General features: G+C 48.1%; 2 protein-coding genes across 5 annotated transcripts in view; both read right to left on the bottom strand.

The window, feature by feature from the left end:
• The window catches only part of ANXA3 (annexin A3), a 49,699-nt gene extending 45,280 nt beyond the window's left edge, over positions 1-4,419 (bottom strand). For 3 of the 4 annotated variants that reach the window (XM_047719629.1, XM_047719631.1, XM_047719632.1), the window contains exons 1-2: positions 4,065-4,162; positions 426-477 (exon numbers count right to left, since the gene is read on the bottom strand). In XM_047719629.1, coding sequence (XP_047575585.1) covers positions 426-440 — 15 coding nt within the window. In that variant the 5' untranslated portion in view covers positions 441-477; positions 4,065-4,162. Of the gene's footprint in view, positions 1-425; positions 478-4,064; positions 4,163-4,352 lie in introns of those variants that run through there. The other variant, XM_047719630.1, reaches the window with a different exon arrangement.
• Positions 4,420-14,098: 9,679 nt separating this feature from the next.
• Positions 14,099-24,677, bottom strand: part of FRAS1 (Fraser extracellular matrix complex subunit 1) — a 413,592-nt gene continuing 403,013 nt past the window's right edge. Inside the window, 4 exon segments of the mRNA XM_047719626.1 lie at positions 14,099-17,857; positions 19,163-19,309; positions 20,449-20,654; positions 23,562-23,728. Of these exon segments, the coding sequence (XP_047575582.1) occupies positions 17,264-17,857; positions 19,163-19,309; positions 20,449-20,654; positions 23,562-23,728 (1,114 nt within the window). The 3' untranslated portion in view covers positions 14,099-17,263.

The raw sequence follows: 24,677 nt of genomic DNA, 5'->3' as shown, positions 1-24,677 counted from the left end.
CATTCACCCATATTTTGTCTCTTTCACTTCAGTATTTTATCCATCTGAAATGCATTTTAAGGTAAGAAGGGGGAGGGAATATAGATTTACTTTTTTCCCAAATGGCTTGAAATTTTCCTAACATTATTTGTTGAATAAGCCAACATTTTCCTGATATGAAATGTTATCCTTATCATATAGTAACTCCCAAACTAAATTTACTCTGCTGTTAACCTCTACTTTGGTGTCATTGCAAATCATTTCAGCTATGTACCTCTACAATACATGTTTGTATTTTATTCTTTTTAGACATCCCTTTGCTTTTTTGGCATGTTATTTTTTCCAATGAACCTTATAAACTTTCAAAGATTTTCATATTTTGACTTTTGGCATTTTAATTTGACTAAGATAAGTTACTGTATTGTGAAGGCTTGAGAGTTACTTACCCAGACAGAAGCCATGATATCCCACCTTTGCTTGACTTGAGATCACACGAACCTATTTAAAGAAAATAATTACTAAACAGAATAAATGTGGGATTCAGAATACCATAATCTCAGAATAACCCTAATCTTTAATCCAAAAAAACAGAAGTCAACATTCAAAGAGAAACCATCTCAGTAAGGCGATGTGTCTCCAGGATCAAGTGCCCTATATGCTACACAAACATTTACGAGCACCTACTATGGACAAGGACAGACTTTGCGGGACTGGGAAGGGGTCAAAACAAGGGAAAAAAAATCTCCATACTTAAAGGGTTTACAAATATGTTTCCTGGAAAACAAATTCTTCATTCATTTAAAAGTCCAATAGAAGGATGCCTGGGTGGCTCAGTGGGTTAAAGCCTCTGCCTTCGGCTCAGGTCATGATCTCAGGGTCCTGGGATTGAGCCCCACATGGGGCTCTCTGCTCAGCAGGGAGCCTGCTTCCCCTCTCTCTCTGCCTGCCTCTCTGCCTACTTGTGATCTCTGTCAAATAAATAAATAAAATCTTTAATAATAAAAAAGTCTAACAGAACTATGTTGATTACTGAGTTCTCTTTTAACCAGAAGAGATACCATCCTGGGGAACAACAACAGAAACAGTTAGAATGGCCAAAATTAGCAAGACAGGAAACAACATGTGTTGGAGGGGATGTGGAGAAAGGGGAACCCTCTTCCACTGTTGGTGGGAATGCAAGTCGGTGCAGCCTCTTTGGAGAACAGTGTGGAGACTCCTCAAGAAATTAAAAATAGAGCTTCCCTATGACCCTGCCATTGCACTGCTGGGTATTTACCCCAAAGATACAGATGGAGTGAAAAGAAGGGCCATCTGTACCCCGATGTTTATAGCAGCAATGGTCACGGTTGCCAAACTGTGGAAAGAACCAAGATGCCCTTCAACGGACGAATGGATAAGGAAGATGTGGTCCATACACACTATGGAGTATGATGCCCCCATCAGAAAGGATGAATACCCAACTTTTGTAGCAACATGGACGGGACTGGAAGAGATGATGCTGAGTGAAGTAAGTCAAGCAGAGAGAGTCAACTATCATATGGTTTCACTTATTTGTGGAGCATAACAAAAGCATGGAGGACAAGGGGAGATGGAGAGGAGAAGGGAGTTGGGGGAAATTGGAAGGGGAGGTGAACCATGAGAGACTGTGGACTCTGAAAAACAAACTGAAGGGTTTGAAGAGGTGGGGGGGTGGGAGGTTGGGGGAACCAGGCGGTGGGTATTGGAGAGGGCACGGACTGCATGGAGCACTGGGTGTGGTACAAAAACAATGAATACTGTTATGTTGAAAATAAATTAAAAAAAATGATTAAAAAAAAAGAAAAAAAAAAAGAAATTGTCTCCTCTGAACCCATCCCGAAACAAGTTTTAGCTGGCTTCAGTTGGATTCTTTGTATTTGACTGTGATATCTCCGTTTGCATTTTACAAGGCTCCCAGACTATGGCCTGCTGTAAACAGACATGCGGCTCTTTGAGGAGGCAGTCCAGTTCCTGGCAGGGCCCAGAGGTAAAAAGGTCAATTCTTTGGTGGAGCTCTATTGGGAAGCCAGGAAGCCACTTTTCCTATGTAGACATTATTCAGACTCGCTGGCATATCTCCAGGGTCGATTTATAAATGCAAGTTGCTCCCACCAATCCTGGGAACAAAATATTCTAAAAATTCAGTGATAGCCCCAGAACAAAGTTCAGTAGGAAATTACACTAGACGTCCGTGGAAGCACTTAGCCTGACTTTCTCAGGCAATCTGTGGCCTAGGGCAGTGGGCTTTCTAGTTACCAGATCAAACATTACATCCCTCTAGATACACAGTGGCTACAAGGTGTCACTAGTTCTCATTTTGCTTCTGAAAGCTCGATTTCCTTGAGCTTTGGTTTCTTCATCTATAGAAAGGGAAGAGGAAGGCAGGGATCATATGTATAATAATATCAGCTGCGATTCTGAGTTCTTACTATGTACCAGGTCATATAAAAACACTAGAAGGTTAATTTCACAATGCTTTTTGTCATTTTAGTTCACTGGGGCATAAAAGGCACTAGAAAAATACTGAATGAATGACTTAAATAAGTCTCACAATAACCTAGTAAGGGAGCTAGTTGTCATTAAGAACATCTCCACTTTAGGGGCATCTGGGGAGCTCAGCTGGTTTAGCGTATGCCTACGGCTCAGGTCATGATGCTGGGGTCCTGCGATCTGGGATCAAGCCCCCCATCAGGCTCTCTTTTCAGCAGGGAGACTGCTTCTCCCTCTCCTTCTCAGTCTCTGCTGTTCTCCCTACTTGTGCTCTTTCTCTCTCAAATAAATAAATAAAATCTTTTAAAAAAACCCCGCACATCTCCACTTTACATATTAAAAAGCTGGGGCACAGAGAAGGTACAATAATGTTCTAGGCACACAGCAATAAGGGTCCCCCTACTGAATCTGGACAGTCACACTCCAAAGGTATGACGTGAATTCCCATGCTCTGCCTTACCCAAGTGCCTGCCCCATACATTGTCACAGCTGATATTCAATATATGTTGATCCAGTATAATGATCCAACAATTATTACTGATTTAAATTTTAAGAAGAAATCCAAATGACCTGACAACAGAACTTTAAACATTCTTTTCAGAAAGGAATTTGGGGATCTACATCATTTCCTTTACTTTCCCCTCCATCCCTATTTCTCAGCAGATGGCTCCACACAGACCCCACAGCTCTCAGAACAAGATTCCAGAATCTTTCAACTTTAAGAGTTTCGAGTTACAACTCCCTTTCTCCTCAGTCTGAAGTTTTCTGCCTTCGTGAGCCAATGGGGACATCTTTGGAGAACAATGTTTCAATGAGTTACATTTTTTTATGATGCTGATAATGTAGCTCTTCCCAAGGGCTCAGTCTTGCTGTCCCTGAAGAAGGCAGATCCTGGGGAAGGATTTCTGTCCCTTCTCAGCAGCCAGAGGGGCCTTCAGCGACCGGGGCCTCTGAGCCCCTGCACAGACCACAGCTTCCTATATAAGGTCATTTGCAACGAAGGACTCAGATTCCCCACCTGCTGACTCAAATGCCTGAGGGATGAATCACGAGCAGGGGAGCAGGGGCGGTGAGTGTTGCAATCAAAGAAAAGGTGAGTCTTTTCAAGGAAAAGCAAACTTCTCGGATTCCCAACGCTCCATGTCTAAATACACTTTTCTGCTACCACCTAAGAAATTTTCAAGTGAAATAAAAGGTCTACGTTAAAAGGAGCGAAGGCTCCCAAGGATGGCGGGACTCCAAGTCCTCGGCACCGGGCTCGAGCCCGCCCCTCCCGCTTCGCCAGGGACCCAAAGGGCAGCTCCGACCCCGGCTCCTTCTCTGTCCCCAAGACGCTTAGGGCGCGGGAGGCTGAGATGGCCGCGGGATCCCCAGAAGCGAGGGTCTGCGGCCGCCGTCACCGCGGTCGGGTGACCCTCCCCAGGCGCACCGCTTTTGCTCCTCCGGGCCTCAGTTTCCCCCATTCTGACGTGGGGACGCGGGTTTTGCCTGGTCTGCGGCGTGGGCCGCGCTCCCGGGGAAGTGGCCGGAGCCCCCCGCTGCCAGCCGCCGGCTAGTCGCGGGGACGCGGGTCTTACCTGCGGTGCGGCCGAGGGACCCGGCGAGCGGGAGATCCGGAGCGGGAGTGCGCGCCGCCCGCGGCTGCTCGGCGCCCTCCCCACTCGCGCCCCTTCCTCCCGCCCCGCCCCGCCCGCGGCTGCTCTGCGCCCGCCTGCCCCTTCCCTTCCCGCCCCGCCCGCGGCCTCCCGCCGCACCTGCCCCGCGCCGACGCCCGGGAAAGGCTGGCCGCGCCCTCCGCCGCCCGCGCCCGCCCTGCACCCCGCGCCCCCCGCCGCGTTCACCCCGAACCCTCTGTCCGCGCTCACTTGTCGGCTCGCGCTCGGTTCCGACCCCCGCAGCGCCTCCTGCGCCCGCGGCTCGGCGGGGTGCGGCCTGGCCCGTGCGTCCTGCCCCGCCTGCAGCACGGGGCGTCCCCGCCGCCGCCGCCCCCGCACGTGCCCGCGAGCGCGCCCTCCCTGCCGTCTGGCCGCGGCACTGCCGGGGCGGCAGCGGCTTGCGGGGTGTCCAGACCGGCCTCCGGGGAACCTCCCCGGGGCTGCGAGACCAGCCTCCGCCGACGAGTGGGAACCGCACAGCCTCAGACCCCCGCCCCGCCCCCCCCCCCCACCTCGCCCCGGCTTCTCGGACTGCTTAGACGCGTCCTCCCGGCGGACGCAGAAGTGAGTCAGCTCGGGCCCGGGCGCCCGCAGATCCGCTTCTCCGCGGCGGGGCCCGAGGCTGCGGTGCTCGGTGACCCGGGGAGGGAGCTGGGGGCCTCCGGCTCGGGGTCCGCTCCTCCGCCAGGAGCGCCGGCGGCTAAGCGAGGGCTCCAGGTGTTTCCAACTTTGCCTTTTCCCCTCCCTTCGTCCGTGAGCAGAACCGGCTGCCCGCACGGCGGGTGCTTGGGGACGGCGACCAAGGGCGAGCGGGCGCTTGGGGGCCGGGGGTCACACCGGAGCGAGCCCGACCGCGGGGTTAAGTGACCTCAGCGAAGTCACGCAGGGACGACGGGGCGGAACCAGACGGTCAACCCGGGCGGTGCTGCGGTTCCGCGGCTGAGCTTGCGGGCCGGCCGCTGTGGGGACTCGAACCGCGGACTCGGGGAGATGATGCGGCGGAGGGGCGTGTAGGCACCGGAACAACGGACCAAACCTGGGAGGCTGGAAGCCGAAGCCCGGCTCGGACCGAGGGACTCGGGAGCAGCTGCGTCTGGAAGGACGCCTGGAGAACAGAGAAGCTACCGCCGCTTCCCGGGTGCGATCCCGGGGGCGAGGCCGCGGACCCAGGACCCGACTGCGCCCCCTCCTTCATCTCCAGCTCCGGGAGCGCTCGCTTCCTCAGAGTTTGCGCAGACGAGACAAAATTAGAAAGTGATGGGTCCAAAGCCCCTGGAGGAAAAAGTGTCATAGTGGGACTCAGCACTGGCCTCAGCCCTTAGGTACCCCCCGCCCCCCGCCCCCCGGCAGGGCTGGATCTTGAATGACTTCAGGTCGGGGGCATCATGGAGCAGCAGCAGGAGGGACTGCAGGTGTTGCGGGAGACTGCCCGACAGTCCCCGTCATCCTCTAAAAAGATAGAGATGCAGGTTCCATAACCAAGGAAGCGGAAGAGAGAAGAGAAAATTAAAATCCCATGGGAAGACTCTAGAGTCTCTGCCACTGGGACTTCCAAAGTGACCATTAGAGGTGGAATTGGGGCGACTGTGGCTGTTTGGTCTGTTCCAACTGGCATTGCACCGTCCCTTGTCTTGCCTTTCCCGTTCGTGGAAGCCGCTGAAAGCGCAGGACCGCTGAGGGCAAAAGCAAAAGATGGAGTTCAGGATGGAACCCCGACTTCTTCCCAGAGAGAAGCAGGTGCCGCTCTAGGGTCAAGGCTGTTCTAGGATTTGCCCAAGAGTCCGAGTTAGACCACAACCAAGAGCTCTGGAAACAGCTGGCCATGGGAACAGTCAAGAAGAGCCATGTCTTCGTCCCTTCGGGCTACCATAACAGGCTCCCATACACTGGGTGCTGATAGACAAGACACTCACTCCTCACAGTTCCAGAGGCTGGGAAGTCCAAGATCAGGGCTCCACCAGGTTTCCTGTGAGGGCGCCCTTCCTGCTCCCAAGACAGTTAGTTGTCTTCTTGCTGTGCCGCAGGTGGCCTCAAGGCCAAGAGAGCTCTCTCTGGGGCCTCTTTAAGGAGGCACACATCCCATTCTTGACAGCTCTGCCCTTCTGACCTAATCTGAATCCCATTATTTTGAGGGGTAGGATTTCGACACATTTTGGGGGGGGACACAAAATTCAGACCACAGCAAGCAGCTTACAACAACTCCCACAGTCTCTTTAAAAGTTACTACATAAGGCGCCTGGGTGGCTCAGTTGGTTAAGCAACTGTGTTTGGTTCAGGTCATGATCCAAAAGTCCCGAGATCAGGAGTCTTGCATCAGGCTCCCTCCTCAGCAGGAGGTCTGCTTCTCCCTCTGACCCTCCCCCTTCTCATGTTCTCTCTCTCTCTCACTCTCAAATAATTAAAATCTTTTTTTTAAAAAGTTGCTACATAAAATTTTTAATTGTGAAATATTTTCAAAGATACCAACAAGAATAAATGATATTATAATAATACTGACTACCCACGTACTCGTCACCCAGCTTTATCAAACCTTAAACATTATGTTGTGTTCATTTAGAATGTTTTCAAGATATTTGAAAAGACAAATGGATACCATTGATGTTTCTTTTGTGCTCTTTTGGATCCATTTGCCTCCCTCTTTTTCCAGAGGTAACTCAACAATAAATTCAGTGTCATAATTTTTGTGCATGTTGTTATACTTGTTTTCAAATATCTATACAGCCATCAATATTACATAACACTGTTTTGCAGATCTTAAAACTTTAAATAAATGATGTCGTGATGTATATCCTTTGACCAGCTCTTTCTGTTCAGTGCTAGCTACTCTAGCAGCTATGGTCATTTTAAAGGCTGCATTGTATTTCGTTTTATGACTACGTCATGGTTTATGCATCCTTCTGATGATGGACATTACATTGTTTCAGTATTTTTCTACTATGAATAATTCTGCAAGGAACATTATTGTACATAGAATCTTGTTCAGAGGCATGTGGGTTGATGACATTATCACTTGAAAATCAAGTAAGGAAAGAAAAAAGAGGAAACACTTGAATGCTTGGTGCAGGGAGCTGGTGGTTACTGGAAGTGATGAATAGGTTGCAGATTAGGCAACTTCAAAGAATTTTTAAACGGACGATACTGCGAAACATTTTGAGAGGATGGGCAAATGCGTCAGCTTCTGCCACCATAGTGCTGTCTAACAAACCATCCTGACATTCAGGGGGTGGAAAGAAGTCATTTGTTCTCCCAGAGCAGCGGGATGTCTGGGCTGCGTCCTGTGTTCGTTCTGAGCCCAGGCTGAAAGGGCAACAGCCACCTGGAGGAAGCCGTTCCAGCATTGTCCGTGTGCAAGCGCGCACACGCAACTACACGAGCACTTCTCAGGCCCTTGCTTGCCCCATGACTTCTAACATCCTATGGGACAAACAGGATGGCTGGTCCTACTGCGTGGGGTGGGTGGGCCGGCCGGGGACAGTTGTGAACAGTATCCTAACCCCTCCTAGCAGTATCAGAGAGCGGCGGAGGCGGCGTTGGGAGCCCCGACATGGCCAAACGTTGTCCGGTGGAACAAGGGCAGCTGGAGAGGCTCCTACATCCAATATTCAGGTCTGGACACGAAGGTCTCAACATCTCAGGGTAAGGTTAGCCGTGGAAATAAGACCTTCTGAGGAAAAAGAGCTCAGTCAATAAACTATCAAATATTATTTGTCTTTGAAACAACAAAATAATTGACAACATAGCTCACTTCTTCAAGTACCAGCTATATGCCGGGCGCGGAGCTGAATGTGTTGTACACACCACCTCCCTTCCCTTTCACCTCAATCAAAGGAGGTGGGTCCCAGGACGTACTATTTCTTAGAGCTGCATAAACTGTCCAGTGAGTAAGATCCTGGGCCAGTGCCTTTAAGCTTCACACCCAGTCAGCCTGCTCCGAAGCTCCTCTTAATCACAACAGTGATTAATTTACACACGATGCCAGGAGGTTGACCCACGGGGCTTCCGTGAGAATGAGCGGGAGGGGAAAGGACTAGCAGGTAATCTAGGTGAAACCGTCCTTCTTTTATGTTCAAAGCTCCACCGTTACAGTCACATTCTCTAACAACAGAAACTGCCATGATTCATGCCCCCTTGTTAGCTCAGTTGACAGGGAAAGAAATATAGATTAACTGCCTTTTATGAGTCCCTCCCTTTTCTGGAAGCAAATCATTCAACAAAAGAGAGACCCGTGGGCAAGCTGTTGTTTGGCACGTAACAGTAGGAGAGAGGCGGATGGTTTGGGTCTTCTGATTTCTGTGGTTCAAAATTCTGTACAAATTCTGATGGATCTGGACAGTAGGCAACAGAATGGCCCAAAATAATCCCTGGCAACTTCCATATGTTATGTTACATGGCAGGGGGGAACCATGGTTGCAGATGGAATTAAGCTAATCATCTGATCTTAATATAAAGAGATTATCCTGGAATATCTAGGTGGGTCAAATGTAGTCACAAGGGTCCTTATTGGGGAAGAGGGAAACAGAGGCTGAGCAGAGAGAGGCTGAGTGAGAAAGGCTCAACTGGTCATTGCTGGCTCTGAAGATTGAAGGGAGTGATGACCCCAGGAATGCAGGAGGCCCCTAGGAGTTGGGTAAGACAAGGAGATGGATTCTCACTTGAAGACTCTAGATGGGATGCAGCCTGCCACTGCTGTGATTTCAGCCTAGTGAGACCCATTGTGGACCTCTGATCTCTAGAAGAGTTAAGATAATAAACTAGTGTCATTTTAAGCCACTAGTATTTATGGTAATCTGTCACAACAGCAGTAGGAAGCAGATTCAGCACTCCTTTGGGCATGACCTCCACTGGGTGCCCTTTGGTACTACCCTCCACAAGTGCAGTTAGATCTTCCTATCAGAGCCAAACAGTAATTGAGTAAATCTGGTTAAGAAAACTCAAGAGAGAAAAGGAATAGTTGAACTTCCTCAGTTAATAAAACTTTCTTAAGATGGTTACATGGTTAACATTTTTTTTACTTCTAAAAGACATCCATCAAAGTCTTGATCTTAACCATTCCACCCCTCCTCACCCGCCAACCTCATCCCTGCCGCTCACTGCTGCCCCCTTCAGGTAAGCCCTTCCTTTCGTTTCTTCTATATTCTTTCATTGTTTTCTTTAAGTCAAATCAAGCCAAATGAACACATGCTCTTATTTCTTCCCTTTCTCACACAAAAGCAGTATATTTTTATAGTTTTGTACCTTACTTTCCTCAACTAGTTTATTGCTTTTTGATCAACACAGATGTGTGGATTTATTTTAATTAAAATTCATTGGTAAATATTTATCGACTGCAAACTACCTATAAGGCATAACACTATGGAAGATTAAAAGGAAATAATGTGACATAGTTCAGATATCAATGAATTTATAATCTAATTGAGGTCAAGACCCACTCCTGGGAAGCTAAAGTCAGTAGTTCAAGATGCTTTATAATTTGTTATTTGTAATGCTAAAACCTGGGGGAAAAACTTGTGGCTTTAGCAGAAAAGGGACACTAAAAGTTTGGGGCAGTCAGGGAATCAGGCAACGCAATCTGAATAATTTTAACATTATCATTTGAAAGAATTCTTACTTTCCTTTTCATTTTTAGTGTGTCCCGTGTCTCTCAATCACAGCGTAAGTTTGCCGTACAATCATTGCTATTGTCTTGAGCGAAGTTTTCGTGAAAAGATTAGCTTGAAGGAAAGGATTAGAACGAAGCCACTGTCACTTAGATGCCTGTAAACTTTTGGTTTGGTTTATGTACAACAACGTAAACTCATTTTTTTAGTCTTTCAGCAAGATAATACACGCTGCCTTTAATGGCGACAGGGGCTGCTGGGGCTCAGGAGGGTCTTGAACAGAGCTTCTTTGGGTTGGGACATGGGGACCCATTAGAAGGTCAAATCCCTCAGACCTACCCCAGACCTACTGCTTTAATCCGCCCTCCAGGTGATCTGAATGCAGCCTGGAGCTTGAGGACCCCTGGTTTAAGAGATCAACCTTCCTTAAATGGAAGAGGAGCTGAATTTGGAAGAAACAGAGAAAGAGCCTTGCTTAAGGAGCCAGACACCGGGAGCCCGCCAGAGTCACAAATCTGAAGGGATGAGGAGCTTCCTTCCGAGAGAGATGCGGCGCTCTGCCTTTCCTTCTGCCTGTAACTCTGACTCCCACTCAGAGGTTGCCGCGACACACTAGAAAGTATCAACTCATCCTGGAAAATTCTGGGACCAGCATAGTGGCGGGAGGTGGTTATTCATCGAGAAGCTATTATTTATGCCAGACATTGAGCAATGCCTTTGTGGACATGGTCTTATTTCACGCTTACTAACCAGTTTCGATTCAGCGTGATTAGCCGTGTTTTGCAAACACAGAGACAGGCTCAGAGGGCTTGGGGAATGTGCACAGGTTGTGTTCCGCACAACCAGGAATTAACCGGGCTGGGCTTACATCCAGAAGGAAGTGAGCAATAGGTGGTGGTATTGTGGGATTTATTTGCGCTGTTTCGGGGTCAGGGTTTAACCTCGTTGGTTTCAAGATGGTAACTTTAGAACAAAACACGCTCTAACGATTTTTTGAGTTGTTCTCCTTGCAACAACTGCCCAGTTACCATCTTTTAGACCAGAATCAGCCTATGGCATGATTATAAAGCTAATATTTTTTCCTTCAAAGCGTGAGTTTTCTCAGAAGGAAGTGTTGAATAATAATAAATACTAAGATCTCAGAAACCAGGTTTGTAGTCATTCAGAAAAAGAATATAAAAGATATTTGCACCGTTCTGAATACACGGAACTACCTAATAGTTTTAGAAGCAGCTAATTTTTCCTGTATCACCTTGTCCCTCTCTAAATAGAACCATTTGGGAGTCAAGCATAAGATTTTAGATCAATGTTATTGAGGTATATTTAAAATTGAGGCTAGCCTGGGAGGCGAAAACTAATAAAAGCAGATTTAGCTGACCGAGTGGTCGTAGGTATTAAATGTTTGCTCTTACAGTGGTGTGCTGAGGCTGGATTGACATGCAAAAACAAATTGCTACATTTTTAGGAATTTTGCAAGCAAACACAGCCATTATTAAACATTATATTAAACAAACGCAATCCTGGGGCACCCAGGTGGCTCAGTTGTTAAGTCTCTGCCTTTGGCCCAGATCACGATCCCAGGGTCCTGGATCACTTCCTGCGTTGGGCTCCCTGCTCAGTGGAGAGCCGGCTTCTCCCTCTGCCCCTCCCCCCTGCTCATACTCTGTCTCTCTCACCGGCTCTCTCTCTCTCAAATAAATAAATAAAATCTTAAAAAAAATGAAAAGGGTTATTTACAGTGTGTAGGCAGGTTAAGTTAAAGGAATCCACACTGATGGTGAAGGTTCTACGGGCAGGAACAGGATGAAATAATTACCAACTTCACGCCTGTCGGCAAGAGAGGGTTGCTGTTATCAACTTTTTTAGAACTGGACTGTGGAAGAGGGGCTGTGGCTCTGGAGGGAACCAACCAGAGCCACACATGGGGCAAGGCAGTGGGGAGTGGGGGGGGAAGGATAGACACAGCTTAATTTCTTTCCCATTAGTGTCTCCATTTGGCCAATCTCAACCAGAAGCCAAGGGGCAAGGGAGCCTTGGAGAATCATGTCTGGAAAGTTGGTTTCCTAGAGCACAATCAGGGCAGAGGATTGGTGTGGAGACAGAAGGAGCAGCAAAGACACTTTTGGGAGTCGCTGGTACTGAGCACTGGTTCATTCTGGACATATTCCTAGTGAGGGATATGTAAGGGAGACATCTTGAAACTGGTTTTTAGCAATTTATGAACACTCTCCCAGCGTGGGATTCTCAAGCTTCCATAACTAACTCGTCTTGGAACTTGGTGGCCTTAAACCAAGGTGAGCCAGAGCTAAAACCATTAGCTTTTATGTTTGTTTGTTTTAGAAAGAGTTGCAGCTTGGGTCTATCTTATTGTATAGATCAAGTGACCACATTTTTCATGACAAGCATTAAATCCAAGTTATAGGGGCTTTGGACCACATTTAAACACCAGTTTGTGCCCGGGAATGTCTTGTGGCCAAGACTTGAAATCCTGGTTTTCATCTGGAACTTTCAAAGAAAACTATCCGGGACAATGACGTACGACTCTCTCCTAGGGCTGTCCTGAGGACGACATGAGGCAGGATGGGTAAGGGAGTCATTGCTCACGATTGCTGGAAGTGCCCGATGTTTTACTGGGGAGCAGCCTGGGCTACCGGCTACACTCAGGACACCATTCTCAAGGGCTCTAGTTAGAATTCTCTCAGGCTCATTTGGGGCCAGAATCTCTATTACACAATCGTGGCGTTTTAATATTAGGCTGAGACACATAAAACAACTAATTCTGGACTACTTTTAACCAACAACATCAACAATTCTATGGTGCTGAATCTCGTGAGATATTCTCAGTATCATCTCCCTCTCCTGTTCCCACAATGTTTCTTCCAAACCGTGGTCGGTGAGGAGTTGCAAAATCTCATGAGAACTCTTTTTCTGCCCCTCACCCCCAAGTTTTCTAAATTTGATGCCTGTGAAATTTCAGGTGTCAGGAAGCATTTTCATAGCCAATCCTAAACCTTAATGGAGTTTGGTTCCTGACACAGCTTCTCTAGGGGCTGGAGAGAAATGTGCTCTGGGACTGAGAGCTCGGCTGTTAGGCAAGGGACAATCACAGGAAACCGGCAGGAAGTGAAGTTTACACCAAGTCCCAGTAGTATCTACGGAAATCCCAGGCAGGGTTGTGGCCTCCTTTCCTCAGATTTTATGAAAACGTGCTTTCTCAAGTCTTCCTGAGTTTGCAAATTGCACTACTGGGTATTTACCCCAAAGATACAGATGGAGTGAAAAGAAGGGCCATCTGCACCCCAATGTTTATAGCAGCAATGGCCACGGTCGCCAAACTGTGGAAAGAACCAAGATGCCCTTCAACGGACGAATGGATAAGGAAGATGTGGTCCATATACACTATGGAGTATGACGCCTCCATCGGAAAGGATGAATCCCCAACTTTTGTAGCAACATGGACGGGACTGGAGGAGATTATGCTGAGTGAAGTAAGTCAAGCAGAGAGAGTCAATTATCATATGGTTTCACTTACTTGTGGAGCATAACAAATAGCATGGAGGACATGGGGAGATGGAGAGGAGAAGGGAGTTGGGGAAATTGGAAGGGGAGGTGAACCATGAGAGACTGTGGACTCTGAAAAACAACCTGAGGGTTTTGAAGGGGTAGGGGGTGGGAGGTTGGGTGAGCCAGGTGGTGGGTACTATGGAGGGCACATATGGCATGGAGCACTGGGTGTGGTGCATAAACAATGAACTCTGTTACGCTGAAAAGAAATTAATTAAAAAAAGGGGGGCCAACAGAGCTCTGCTGGTCACTGTCATTGGCAGTGTTTTTTCTTTTTTTTACTATAAGGCAGCTCCGCACACATGCCTCGGCTCGCAGAATGCCGAGACTTTGGGGGCTCAATTGCTTTCTCACTCTGCCATTGTCCCTTTACACGCCAATCAACTTGTCTGAGCCTTGGTCATCTCTCCAGGGTGAGTTAGGGACATGTCATAAATTTTTGTGAGCACGTCAAAGGACCAGCCATTTTCACACTGTATCAAGGATCCTCAGAGGGTCTGATGGTAATAAATACAGCATAAATAATCATTCTATTGTATGGTATACGGAGATTTGAATTATTTCTCTTCCTACTGGGGTTTCACCTGACTGCAGAAGATGAGCCATGATGATCTGGGACTGTAGCTTCTTCTTCATCTGACTCATAGCTCGGTCCACGTGTGTCTCAGATTCAACCCCTTCCAGCAGGTTTTTTCCAAAGACCTTTGCCTCAAATTTTGGAATGATTTTGCCGCCTCAAAGGCGATGTCTTATGTGAATGAGATGAATGATCTAAAAAGAACATGGCAAAAAAAATGCAGCCAGACGGTCCTTTATTAATACAAATTTATATCATGGCATATGCTATTGGAGAAACCAGAAATTAGTAACACACAAATCGGTATTAGAAATACAAAGATCATTTGAGTCAAGAAACCAGGTTGACAGCACCACAAATGTTTCACTCAGTCTGAGCACGTGTGTCGTATCCAAGAACAACGAACACCTACAGGACACAGACACCGAATGTCCTAAGACTGTGCACGCACGTCCCGACACGAATTCCACACCCTGCCGCGGAGTCTGTGGGCGGCCTCCAGGAGGCCTGGGGACCACTAGAGGACAGCGAGGCAGAAACAAGGTGTAGACCCTTCTCCCTCTCAACCCTCGCAGCCAGTGTGGGAGAGCACATCGCAACCCCTGAGCATTCCTTGTTCCTCCTCCCAGGATGGCATGGTACAGAAAATCAGTAAAAACGCACACGAGGCATCAGAGAGCAAGTTAGAAAAACTGAAGGGAAGGCTTTGACTGAAATAGAATCTCGCATCGGTGACCAAATTATTGGATTCCTACTGTGAAACAGAAAACAAAACAAGAAACTGTACCAAAGCAGTAAATCTCAGCATCAGTCTCAACACTCCCTACTTAGTAAGTGCGCATCCCTGAAGAAGTCCTAGCGTCCGGACAAGTACACGGAGTCGGGGACAAGCAGGACGGGAGGCGCGGCAGGGACAGTCCCAGGCTTTCCTTTCACACAGACAGCTCTCGGGCTCATGGTCCGCCCAGGAGATCGTCCTTGTCGCTCACAACCGGGTACTGGAGGCTGCCGAAAGCACCTGGAGGTGTCCGTCTCCATCTCTCCCTGTGGTGGCTTCACTCTGCACATGTCTGCGCTCCTCCGTGCACGTTTCCTCCCCAGCGGGAGGGGAGGGATGAGCAAGGATATGGTAGCGAAGGTAACGGTACAGGAAGTGTTCAGTGTGGAAGCGTTCTGGCAAGTGGGGACACTGAAAAATAACAGGCCAACGCGAAAGTTGCTCCACAAATGATAGGTTTTGTGTCCTTGCAGGATTAGCGTTAACCTTCTAGATTGTTCTGCAGGAGATTCCACACCAGGCTGATGAGCTCTCCAGCCGTGAGACACCAAGTCCGGATACTCCCAAGGCTGGTCCACAAGTTCTGCCCCACACTGCCCAAGCTGGTGTCCAGGAACACGTGGCCAGTCGGGGCTCACCCTGTTCTAGCCTCTCCTGAAGACCTCACTCACCTCAGAATGCTGAGTCAGACTGTCCTGCGCTGGAGGCTGATTCAGTTTCAACGTCTGCTGATACGTCCTGAGGGCTTCTCTGTTCCATCGTACCAAGACCCTGCTGGAGCCATGCCCATGTCACGTGGTGCTTCTTTGTTCCAACGAGGTTAACTCATAAGCCAAGCAGAAGAGACAGTTTTGGGTTTTTTATTTTGTTTTTGCTATCTGCCCGTGCGATCTGGCCACCACCGTCTCTCACCTCCCTTCCTGAATGGATTCCCCCACCACTCGCCCATGACACCATTCACTTGCTCACCCGCGGATACTTTTGGAGTGCGAGGCACCGCCCAGGAACCAGAGGCACGGCTCACAAGATCCTTTTCTCAGGGGCTTGGCGTCAGGTAGAGATGCTGAAAACCGTTCTTTCTGGCTTTCTAGAACCAGTGTTTGTGGTGTGGAATGTTCTCAAAGAGCTGGGGTCATGCTAATTCAAGCCAGACGCGGCGTCCTGCCCTGTGGTCTGCTTAGTGGATACGGTGCGCCGTGCGCCGGGAAGAGAGTGTGACTTTTACGCCCCAGGAATGAAATTGTGCCTTCATTTCAAAACAACACGACGCACATGCGTGTGCCTTTGCCAGTCGGCCAAAACCCGAATGAGAAACACAAAGGCGTGCTGTGTGCTCACCATGCACAAAATCCTGGAGCTTATCGCTCACTACATTGTTTTGAAGCCACGTGTTTATGGCCTTGTTGCGTGCTAATGTGGTCCAGCAGTAAGTGCCTGAGCTACCAGAAAAGACCCCTCCAAAGAGAAGTCCCCGGGACCTGGTGCCCTCCTCGGCCGCGAGTGCTGGGACGTGGTCCGTTGGGAGTCCCAGCTGGTATCTGTTAACTCAGATTTCACTCTGAGCTGGGGTTTCTCCTAATTTGCTTTATTTGAATGAATCCCTTGCTTTTCCGAAACCTTCGCAAACTACAGAACTTGCAGCTAGCCAAGGACACGGGTTCGCCAGGACGGGGTAGAGCCTGGGGCGGCGGGACACTGAGGTGGGATTCAGAGGCATCCGTGGCCACATAGAATGGACAGGCCAGGGGCACGGATCTTGTTTTGCAGCCTTCTCTGTCAGGGAGGGTGTCCTGACGTGTCCTTGGTGCAGTGTAAGCCAGCAGGGCATGAGGACGTCCCCCTGGGCCGAGGGGGCCGTGCATCACTCATATGTTCGAGGCGCTGGTCAGGGCCCTCCTCTCTGCAGGTTTCAGTCTGCCCTTCTGTAAGGGGGTCCACTGTGCCAGAAGTCTGGGCACGGGGAGCTGTGCGATTTCTCCTGAAAGTTGCAGCACAGGGCTCTCATCCAGGGCCCTTTGAAGCCCCCAGGCAGAAAGACTCCGGAAGCGCAAAGGACAGTTAGAGGCCACAGTGTGCAAAGCTGTCAGGAGGATACAATTAGCGAATGTACAGGTGGTGCTGGTTTGCAGGATTCTGAATGAAATCAGTGTCAGCAATCCAAACACTGCAGCTCGGGGCCCAGGGGAAGCCCCAGGACAAGCAAGCTGGAGGTGAGCCAGGAAGCAGACAGCCGCCCCTCCCCTGCCCCAGAGACCTGCGCTGCACCTAGCCCAGTCCCCCCAGCTCCAGCAGCCAGCGGAAAGGTCTACCCCCGCCAGTCCTGAGATCGCGCTAAGCCCAGCCGTGCAGAAGCCGCCGTCCGCAGCGCCCACGCCCTGCACGAGGTCTCCCCAAGGAACTCTGCTCCCGAACTCTGGGGTCTCGGTGGTTCTTTGTCCCGTGAGGTAGCTCAGTTGTGAGTTGATGCGTGTGATGTGTGCCTTCCGCCACTCAAAGCGATAGTTTTCCCTTTTTCAACTGCAAGATTATAAAAATACCAGTATTTGACCCCCGTTTTTATAAAAATGATTTTAGAAAAAAATACACACGGGATCCGTCTCCTCGGCTACACCTCCGTGCCGTCCTGCAGGTTGTTGTGAACCCTGACCTCCAGATTCAGCTTTTTCAGCTGCGTGCCCTTGAACGCAGACGCGCCCTCGGCGGCGCCCCGGCTGTGCACGTTCCGCACCGTGCAGTAGTGTCTGCTCAGGTTCTTCTCCAGCCTGTCCGGGCTCCTCTGGGACACGTCCACCTTGGTGTTCAGAGGGTACTCCTCCAGAAAGTCCTCCGTGGGCGGTTTCTTCCTCTGCTCCTGGCACTTCCTGGTGAGGAAGCAAGCCACCGAAAGCACCAGAAGGAGGAGCATGATGGCAGCAAGGGCACTGCCGATGGACGCCCCGGTCGGGGACAGAGAAGCAGCCGCCACCGGCTCCTGCATGTCGAGATGCAGGGACTTCATGTTGGTGCCGTTCTTGACTTGGTCCCCTTCGTTGTCGTAGATGAGGGAGTCGTCGAGGGTCAGACGGCCGCTGGGGTCCACCAGGTCCCTTCGGTCACGCCTCAGAGGCGCCGTGAGAGAGCGCTGCACCCGGGGCCCTGAGATGGTGTCGGGGCCGATGATGTAGATCACCTGCAGGTACCACTGGTGCCCTGCTTCCACCTGTGGGAGGGGCACAGAGAGACAAAGCACCCAGGTCACCGTTGCCCACGGGCCGCTTCTTAAAGAAGGAAATGGAATGACCACAAGCCTTGGTAAATGGTCTCCATGGAAACATGAGCAGTGGTTGGTGTCTCCTAGCCCAGAATTGAACCAAATACTCTAAGTTCTATTTTACTTCCAAACTGGGATCATCTTGGGCCAGCTGTCCACATTCTTGTCTGTTGCCCTCTCTGTGTAAGGAGACCCCTAAGAATTGATCTTTCATGGTCTCTTTAGCTAAGTACATTCTTGGGCTTGTCAGTCTTTACTGGTATCAGCCAAGTAATAGGATTAATACCCATGTTTACTCCCCATGACCTTCAATTGTTTGTTATGCTGACTTACTATTTATTGATGAACTTTGGCTAAACTAGTCGGTCAACAAATATCCACTAAATACCTATTCTGTGAGTAAAATGCAGACACCGACAAAGTTTCCTAAATCTGAACACTTCCTGGGTCATGCCCTGAGCGGTTAAATCAAGGACTGTACTGCCATTTCCTGTCCCCCACTGAAACCCTCCATGGTTTGGAACTAACTTCTGAGGAATAGGGATAGTTCTGAACTCCCAGGTCACGGGTTACTACTTGAAGACAGGAAAAAGTGGAATAGATTTTGCGAGTTCATATTTATTGCTGGATTTAGAGTACTTTTGCTGATCAAATATTAGTAATTCTTGTCATTCTAAATTGCTGTACTGTGTTTATGACTTCGTGAAATGTTTTCCACATGCCTGTGAAAACCAGCTGGTGCAGCATGGAGCCAAAAAGACAGGCAACACAGAAGAGTTTAGGAAAAACCAGAGTGCCATATGCACCCCGATACGCACAATGACAAGTGCCTGTAGGCAAATTAAAGAATTTTATTATTGCTGTGGTCGATTGGGATAGATGATGCAAATCTGGGGTGAATAGGGGCACCTGGGTGGTACAGTCAGTTAAGCTCAACTCTTGGTTTGGGCTCAAGGTCATGATCTCAGGGTCCTGAGACGGAGCCCCGCCTCTGGCTCTGCACTCAGCAGGGAGTCTGCAGTTTTCTCTCTCCCTCTGCCCCTCTCCCTGCTCTCTCTCTCGCTCTTTCTCTCTCAAATAAATAAACAAAAATTTTTTAAAAATTGGGACTAATGATAAGCTTAACGCCCATAAAAAAGACCCACCAGCAAGAATGCTACAAAAAGAGACTAATAGTCTGGAGATAATGTCTTTTCCGTTTTTGTAGCTTTTCAAGCCTTGGCCTTACGCGCCTCCTCTTCTCAGCACACTTACCTTATAGAGTGCGTCGACTTTCAGAGTGAATCCATCCACACCTGGCATGCTACTGACCACATGGAAATCAGGCAACTCGGAGGCAAAGTGGGCTTCAAAGGGCACATCGTGGAAGTACTTATCCGTTACTTCGGGCTGACTGCGGTCCTAGAATTTCAGGAGAAAAGGAACGAAAGGTTTAGAGAGATGGAACCACTGACCTGGCAGGGGGCCGTCACTGGGAGGAGAAATGTACTCTCCACTCCCGCCTTGGGTTGGGTCAGGAGAATTCCTGCTACAGCAGCCCTTTCCTTAGATCAACCACCGCCTCGGGGCACCCACAGCTCCCTTCAAGGAAGGGCATTGGAGGCACCCGTGAGCTCGAAGCTCCAAGAGTGGGATAGTCGAGACAAATATTTCTCAAGCCATTTGGTCTCAGGACCCCTCACACACTTAAAAATCAAGGACCCCAAAAGTCTTTTGTTTGTAGGATTTATAACTATCAATATTTACTCCATTAAAATTAACACGGAAAAATTAGCAAATACTTATTTTCTAGTTCATTTTAAAGTGGCAATGAAAAACCCACTACGTGTTAACATAAGTAACATTTTCAAAAAACAAATCCCGATATTCACCCCCACCTCCTCAAAGAGAGCAGACGTTGTTTCGCACTTTTGCAAATCTCTGGAAAAGAACTAGATTCTCATTAACTTCTATATTGACTCAGTTGTGATATGTTAGTTTGACTGAAGTATATGAAGAAAATCTGGCCTCACAGGGATGTGTATTTGAAAAGGAGAGAAATGATTTCATACCTTTTTCAGATAATTGTGGATATTCTCTCTGATACCAAATCAAACTCAGTAGGTGGTATTTAAAAAGATTAGTTACAATGTGGAATTTGAAACCATATCAATAAACTTCTCATACTCTCTACACTCACGAGGGGATTAGAGTGGGAAAAAAAAAAAAAGCAAGCATCATTATATTATTATGAAAGTAGCTTTGACCTCGTGGACTCCCTGAACTGGAATCAGGGATATTCAGGGTCCATACTCTGAGAAACACTGGCCTTGACTTTCCTTTTCCTGGGACGTTAATGATAATAATAGTAGCTTGTCTTGTTGCCCACTGTAACCACCACGTTTGGTAATCCGTCCTCGCAGTTAGCTGATCACAGAGAAACAAGAGCACTGTGCAAACCGAGAACACCGCCAAGGGTGGGGTTCCACCTGCTTGGGGCAGAACTCCCAGCTGAGGAATCAGCTCAGGGGTCAGCCATGCCACACTAACGGTTAGCGTACCAGCAGGAGAAACCTGTGTTTCAGGTGTTTGTTTGGCTGGATGCATCCATACTGTGGCCCTTCATTGTAGATTGTCCCCGTGGGGTCAAAGAAAGGCACGTGACCATCCTTTCCAGTACAAAGATAGACCTTCTCCAGCTGGAGTTTGTAAGCCGAATTAAGGTTTTGCTCTGGATTCCAAAGTACTCGGCCATAAAGGATTTGACCTGGAAAGATTGAGAGGCATTAATTGGGTCACACTTTAAGATTAAAGAGAAAGAAATGTCAAGGGTAGGAAGGATTTAACACACTCCCTTAGGGTCTTTCTATGAAGAGCTTTATGGTTCCATGTGCCCTTAAAATACTCATTCGTTCATTTCTAGCTTCTTTATTCCATAGACATTAATCAAGCATTTAAGGTGTGCCACGGACTCTGCAGTGCAGAAGGGATACAAAGGTGAGAGAGATGCAGCTGAGAGGACAGAAATAAAACCTAACCAATTGCTAAAAATAGCACTGCTAACATTTATCAAACTCATACTATTTGCTAGGCACTGTGCTAAGTTCTTCCCATATAAGAAACTCATGTAGTGCTCACAATTTTACAGATGAGGAAGTTGAGGCACTGAGGTTAAGTGACTTGTTGAAAGTCACAAAACTAGTAAGTATTGGGGGCGGGATTCAAAGTCAAGGGACTTGGGCTCGAAAACCCACCCTTATCCCAACACTATACTGCTAGGAGCCACAGTGAGGAAGGTTCATAGTGTTACAGGAGCAGATAGCTGGGCACAGAGATCTGCCTGGGGAGGGCATGGAAAGGATTAAAGAGGAGATATTGTTTGACCAGTATTCTCAAACATGAGTCGTAGGCATTTGAGCATTTGAGGTTGGAGACTGGGGAGAGCGTTCTACACCAGAGAAAGTCCAGGCACAAAATACCGAAAGCTGGCAGGCCACGGGTCCTAGTGTTGCTATTGTCTCCTTAGTACCTGCTGTGGCACTTTCTTTACTTCTACTTTCTTTCCTTATACTATTTCATTTATTCTTCCCAAGAGGCCGAGGCAGGTTCAATTATTTTCCTCATTTTAAAGAACGTGTCCGAGGTTTCCTATCTGGGACATGGGAGGATGAGAATTTGAGCAGAAATCTGTCGTGTAGAGTGTTTTCTATGTGGCACTGAGTAGGTCAGTGTGACTAGAGAGGAGGATGGTTAGAGGCTCTGGCAGGAGAGACTCCTGGGAAGATAGGCTAGGGGTGCTGGGGAGCCTGGACTTGGGTATTAAGAAATGGGGAACAGTGGAAGGTTTTAAGCAGGGTTGTAAAATCAACATACAGGGGCTTCAGAAACATGGAGAGTGGAGGAAAGACAAAGAGACTAGAGTCACAGAGATTGGGTTGGGGGCTATGCTAACGCTCTGTGAGAGACAGGTGTCTAACATACAGCTGTGAAGCATGGGATGAACTCAAGAAATGTCTGAGAGTCAAATTTCACTGATCTTAATGATAGATGAGAGGCATGGGAGAAGTGGAGGACGATACTGAGGTTTTTGCCTGGGGCACCTAGAGTATGATGATGACTACATCATCTAGAACATCATCTAGAACAAGTCCTGTTCTAGACATTCTAGGTGTCTGAAAGACACCCATCTGAAGCGGCTTGGTAGTTCCAGACCCACATATGGAAATGTAGAAATGAAGTTTGGAGACATCAGGGCAAGGTCAACTCTTAAGGAATGGCCGTGGAGGAGTAGGAGAATAGGGAGTTCAGGACAAATGGATGGGCCAAGCCATAGGTATGACCAGAGGTAGGAGCGAAATAAGACCAGAAGGAGCCATGCATGGAACCTGGGGACAATCACATGGATGTGGCAGAGGACAAAGATCCAGGGCAACAGCATGACAAGTGGCCAGAGAAGCAAGATGGCGTCAGGTGAGTCTGTTGGGCAAAGGAAACCCAACAGGACATAAGTGTCAAGATCCACAAGTTTGATGTCATTGACAAAATCGAGTTCTGAGCTACGTGTGGTGGGACACTCCCAGCCTGCTACAGATGGACGGAGACGAAGGGCCACAGAGACTGTGTGTGCTCACTGCCCACTCTTTGAAGAAGTTTCTCAGAGAAAAGCAAAGGAGAAAACAGACTGAGTTTGAAGGGGATTGAGGGCTGAGGGATGCTTTGTTTTTTCTGTTATGGGCAGACACACCTGAGCGTGTCTTTAGGATGACAGAAAAACCAGATATGAGGAGAAGGTTAAAGGAAGAAGAAAGGCAGAAGGGGCCACTGAGGGAAGAAAGGCAGATAACTCATTCATTTATTCAGTCAATATTTATCGAGAACCTAGGCACTGGTGTGCAAATCTGATATCTGATCACAGTCCCTACCCATGGAACTCAGTCTGGTGGTAGGCATAAGCAACAAGTAAAGAAATATGTAATATATATTACACAGTATTAAAAATGGTGAGAAGCACTATGAAAATGAATAATGTTCTATGAAAGTGAAAAATATGGAGGCCTACATTCAGTTGTTTGGTGTGGTCAGGGAAAGCCTCTTTGAGGCAGTTAACAGTTAAGTAGAGACCTGAAGGAAAGAAAGGGCTATCCTTTTGAAACATCAAGGAAGCCAGTTTGGGGCAAGGAGGGGGCAGAGGAACCATTTCTAGTAGAGAAAGCACAGAGGAGAGTACACGGACGTTTGGCAACACTGCGGCGGGTAGGTAGGGAGGGGTCATGTTGCAATCTCTCTCCGAGTAACGGAGAGATAAATCAACTTACCCCAAGTCAGACAGTGTGTTGGAATCTGGTTGGAAACCCTAGTCTTCCTACCATTCAGACCAGTGTTTTTCCATAGTACCACACTGCCAGTCATTACAGTACCAAATATGTGACCTTACTTTGATACAACATGAAGGAAGGATATGGTTCTGTTCCTTGACTAAACCTTGGCTGTCCTGGAACCAGGCCCAGGGGAATCTTCACAGGAGAGTTGCCTGAAAGCCCAGAGCAGAGATGATAGTCCAGAGACCCGTCCTAAAGCATCTGAAGTCTAGCCAGAGTCTCTTTCTGTAGGTGAATGAAACAACTTACCTTTTTATTATTATTATTATTATTTTTATTGACATATAACAACTTACCTTTCGAGAAGGCCCCTTTGTAATCCATTTCTGCCAGGGACATATCGGATGTATTGGGGTCCATCAGGAACACCTTCTCATTATTGCAGAGCTGAAATTCAGTATTGAGCGAATACACAACTGGTACAGGGCGGTTGGTCTGCTGGAATGCGATGGGGATCAGGAATCTAAACGCGGGAGAAACAAGAGCTCCTTGAGAGCAGGGTCAACTTTGCAAACCTCGTGCTGTCCTCCCTTCCCACCCTCCTCGGGACTGTGAACCGTGTTTCGTTGCAGGTGCTAAATAATCACCAAATAAAGCGATGTGTGTAGGAGAAGAGCTTTACTTATTTGGAGAATTATGAGGTTAATCTGCTCTTTTGAGCAGAAATAATCTAATTCATCTTTAGAACTCTTTTTTGCTCTTTGCTCTTCCTAGTCCTCTCATTCCGAAGGTCCCTAAGGTTGCTCTTTGACTGCTGAAGGGCTCACTGCCATGGAGACCTGCCTAGACTTCTCTTTCCCAGATTTGCCTGCTCTGAAACTTTGACTCTTTCAAACCGATCCAAACTTATTTATCCTGTGTCCCACTCTTTAAGACATTGCTAAACAATACTCTCCTGCCTCACTCCTTACTTCAACCTCCCTGGCCTTCTTTCTTGGTCTTTGGAATCTGTCCTTTTCTTCCCAGACTCTGGCACTTAAGGCTCCTCTAGCTAGACTGGCCTTCGTTAGGTCTCTTGACAGGTTCTCTGCTCCGTATTTCTACTGCTTCGGGACTCACTATTCAACAAATATTCACTGCGCTTTTATTATGTGAGAGACATTGTCCTAGCAACAGGAATTCATCTGTGAACAAAGCACATGCCCTCAGGGATAATACATTCCAATAGAGAGTCGGTTAATGAAATAAATTTAAAAACATATAGAACACGAGAAGGAAGCAGGTGATGAAGAGAAACACGAGGCAGAGAAAGGGAATGCTAGGAACAGGTTCAGCTGGAAATTTAAATATGGCGGTCACAGAAGGCCTCTGTGAGAGGAAAACTAGGAGGATGGAGCTCCGTTGCCTGAAATGGGAAAACTGTGGGAGGACTAGATTTGGTGGAGGAAGTGGAGGGGTTCAGCGACAGGCAT

The sequence above is a fragment of the Lutra lutra genome, chromosome 2 (genome assembly GCF_902655055.1).
Source record: "Lutra lutra chromosome 2, mLutLut1.2, whole genome shotgun sequence".
NCBI lineage: Eukaryota > Metazoa > Chordata > Mammalia > Carnivora > Mustelidae > Lutra > Lutra lutra.
This window is presented reverse-complemented; position numbering and strand designations above follow the sequence as displayed.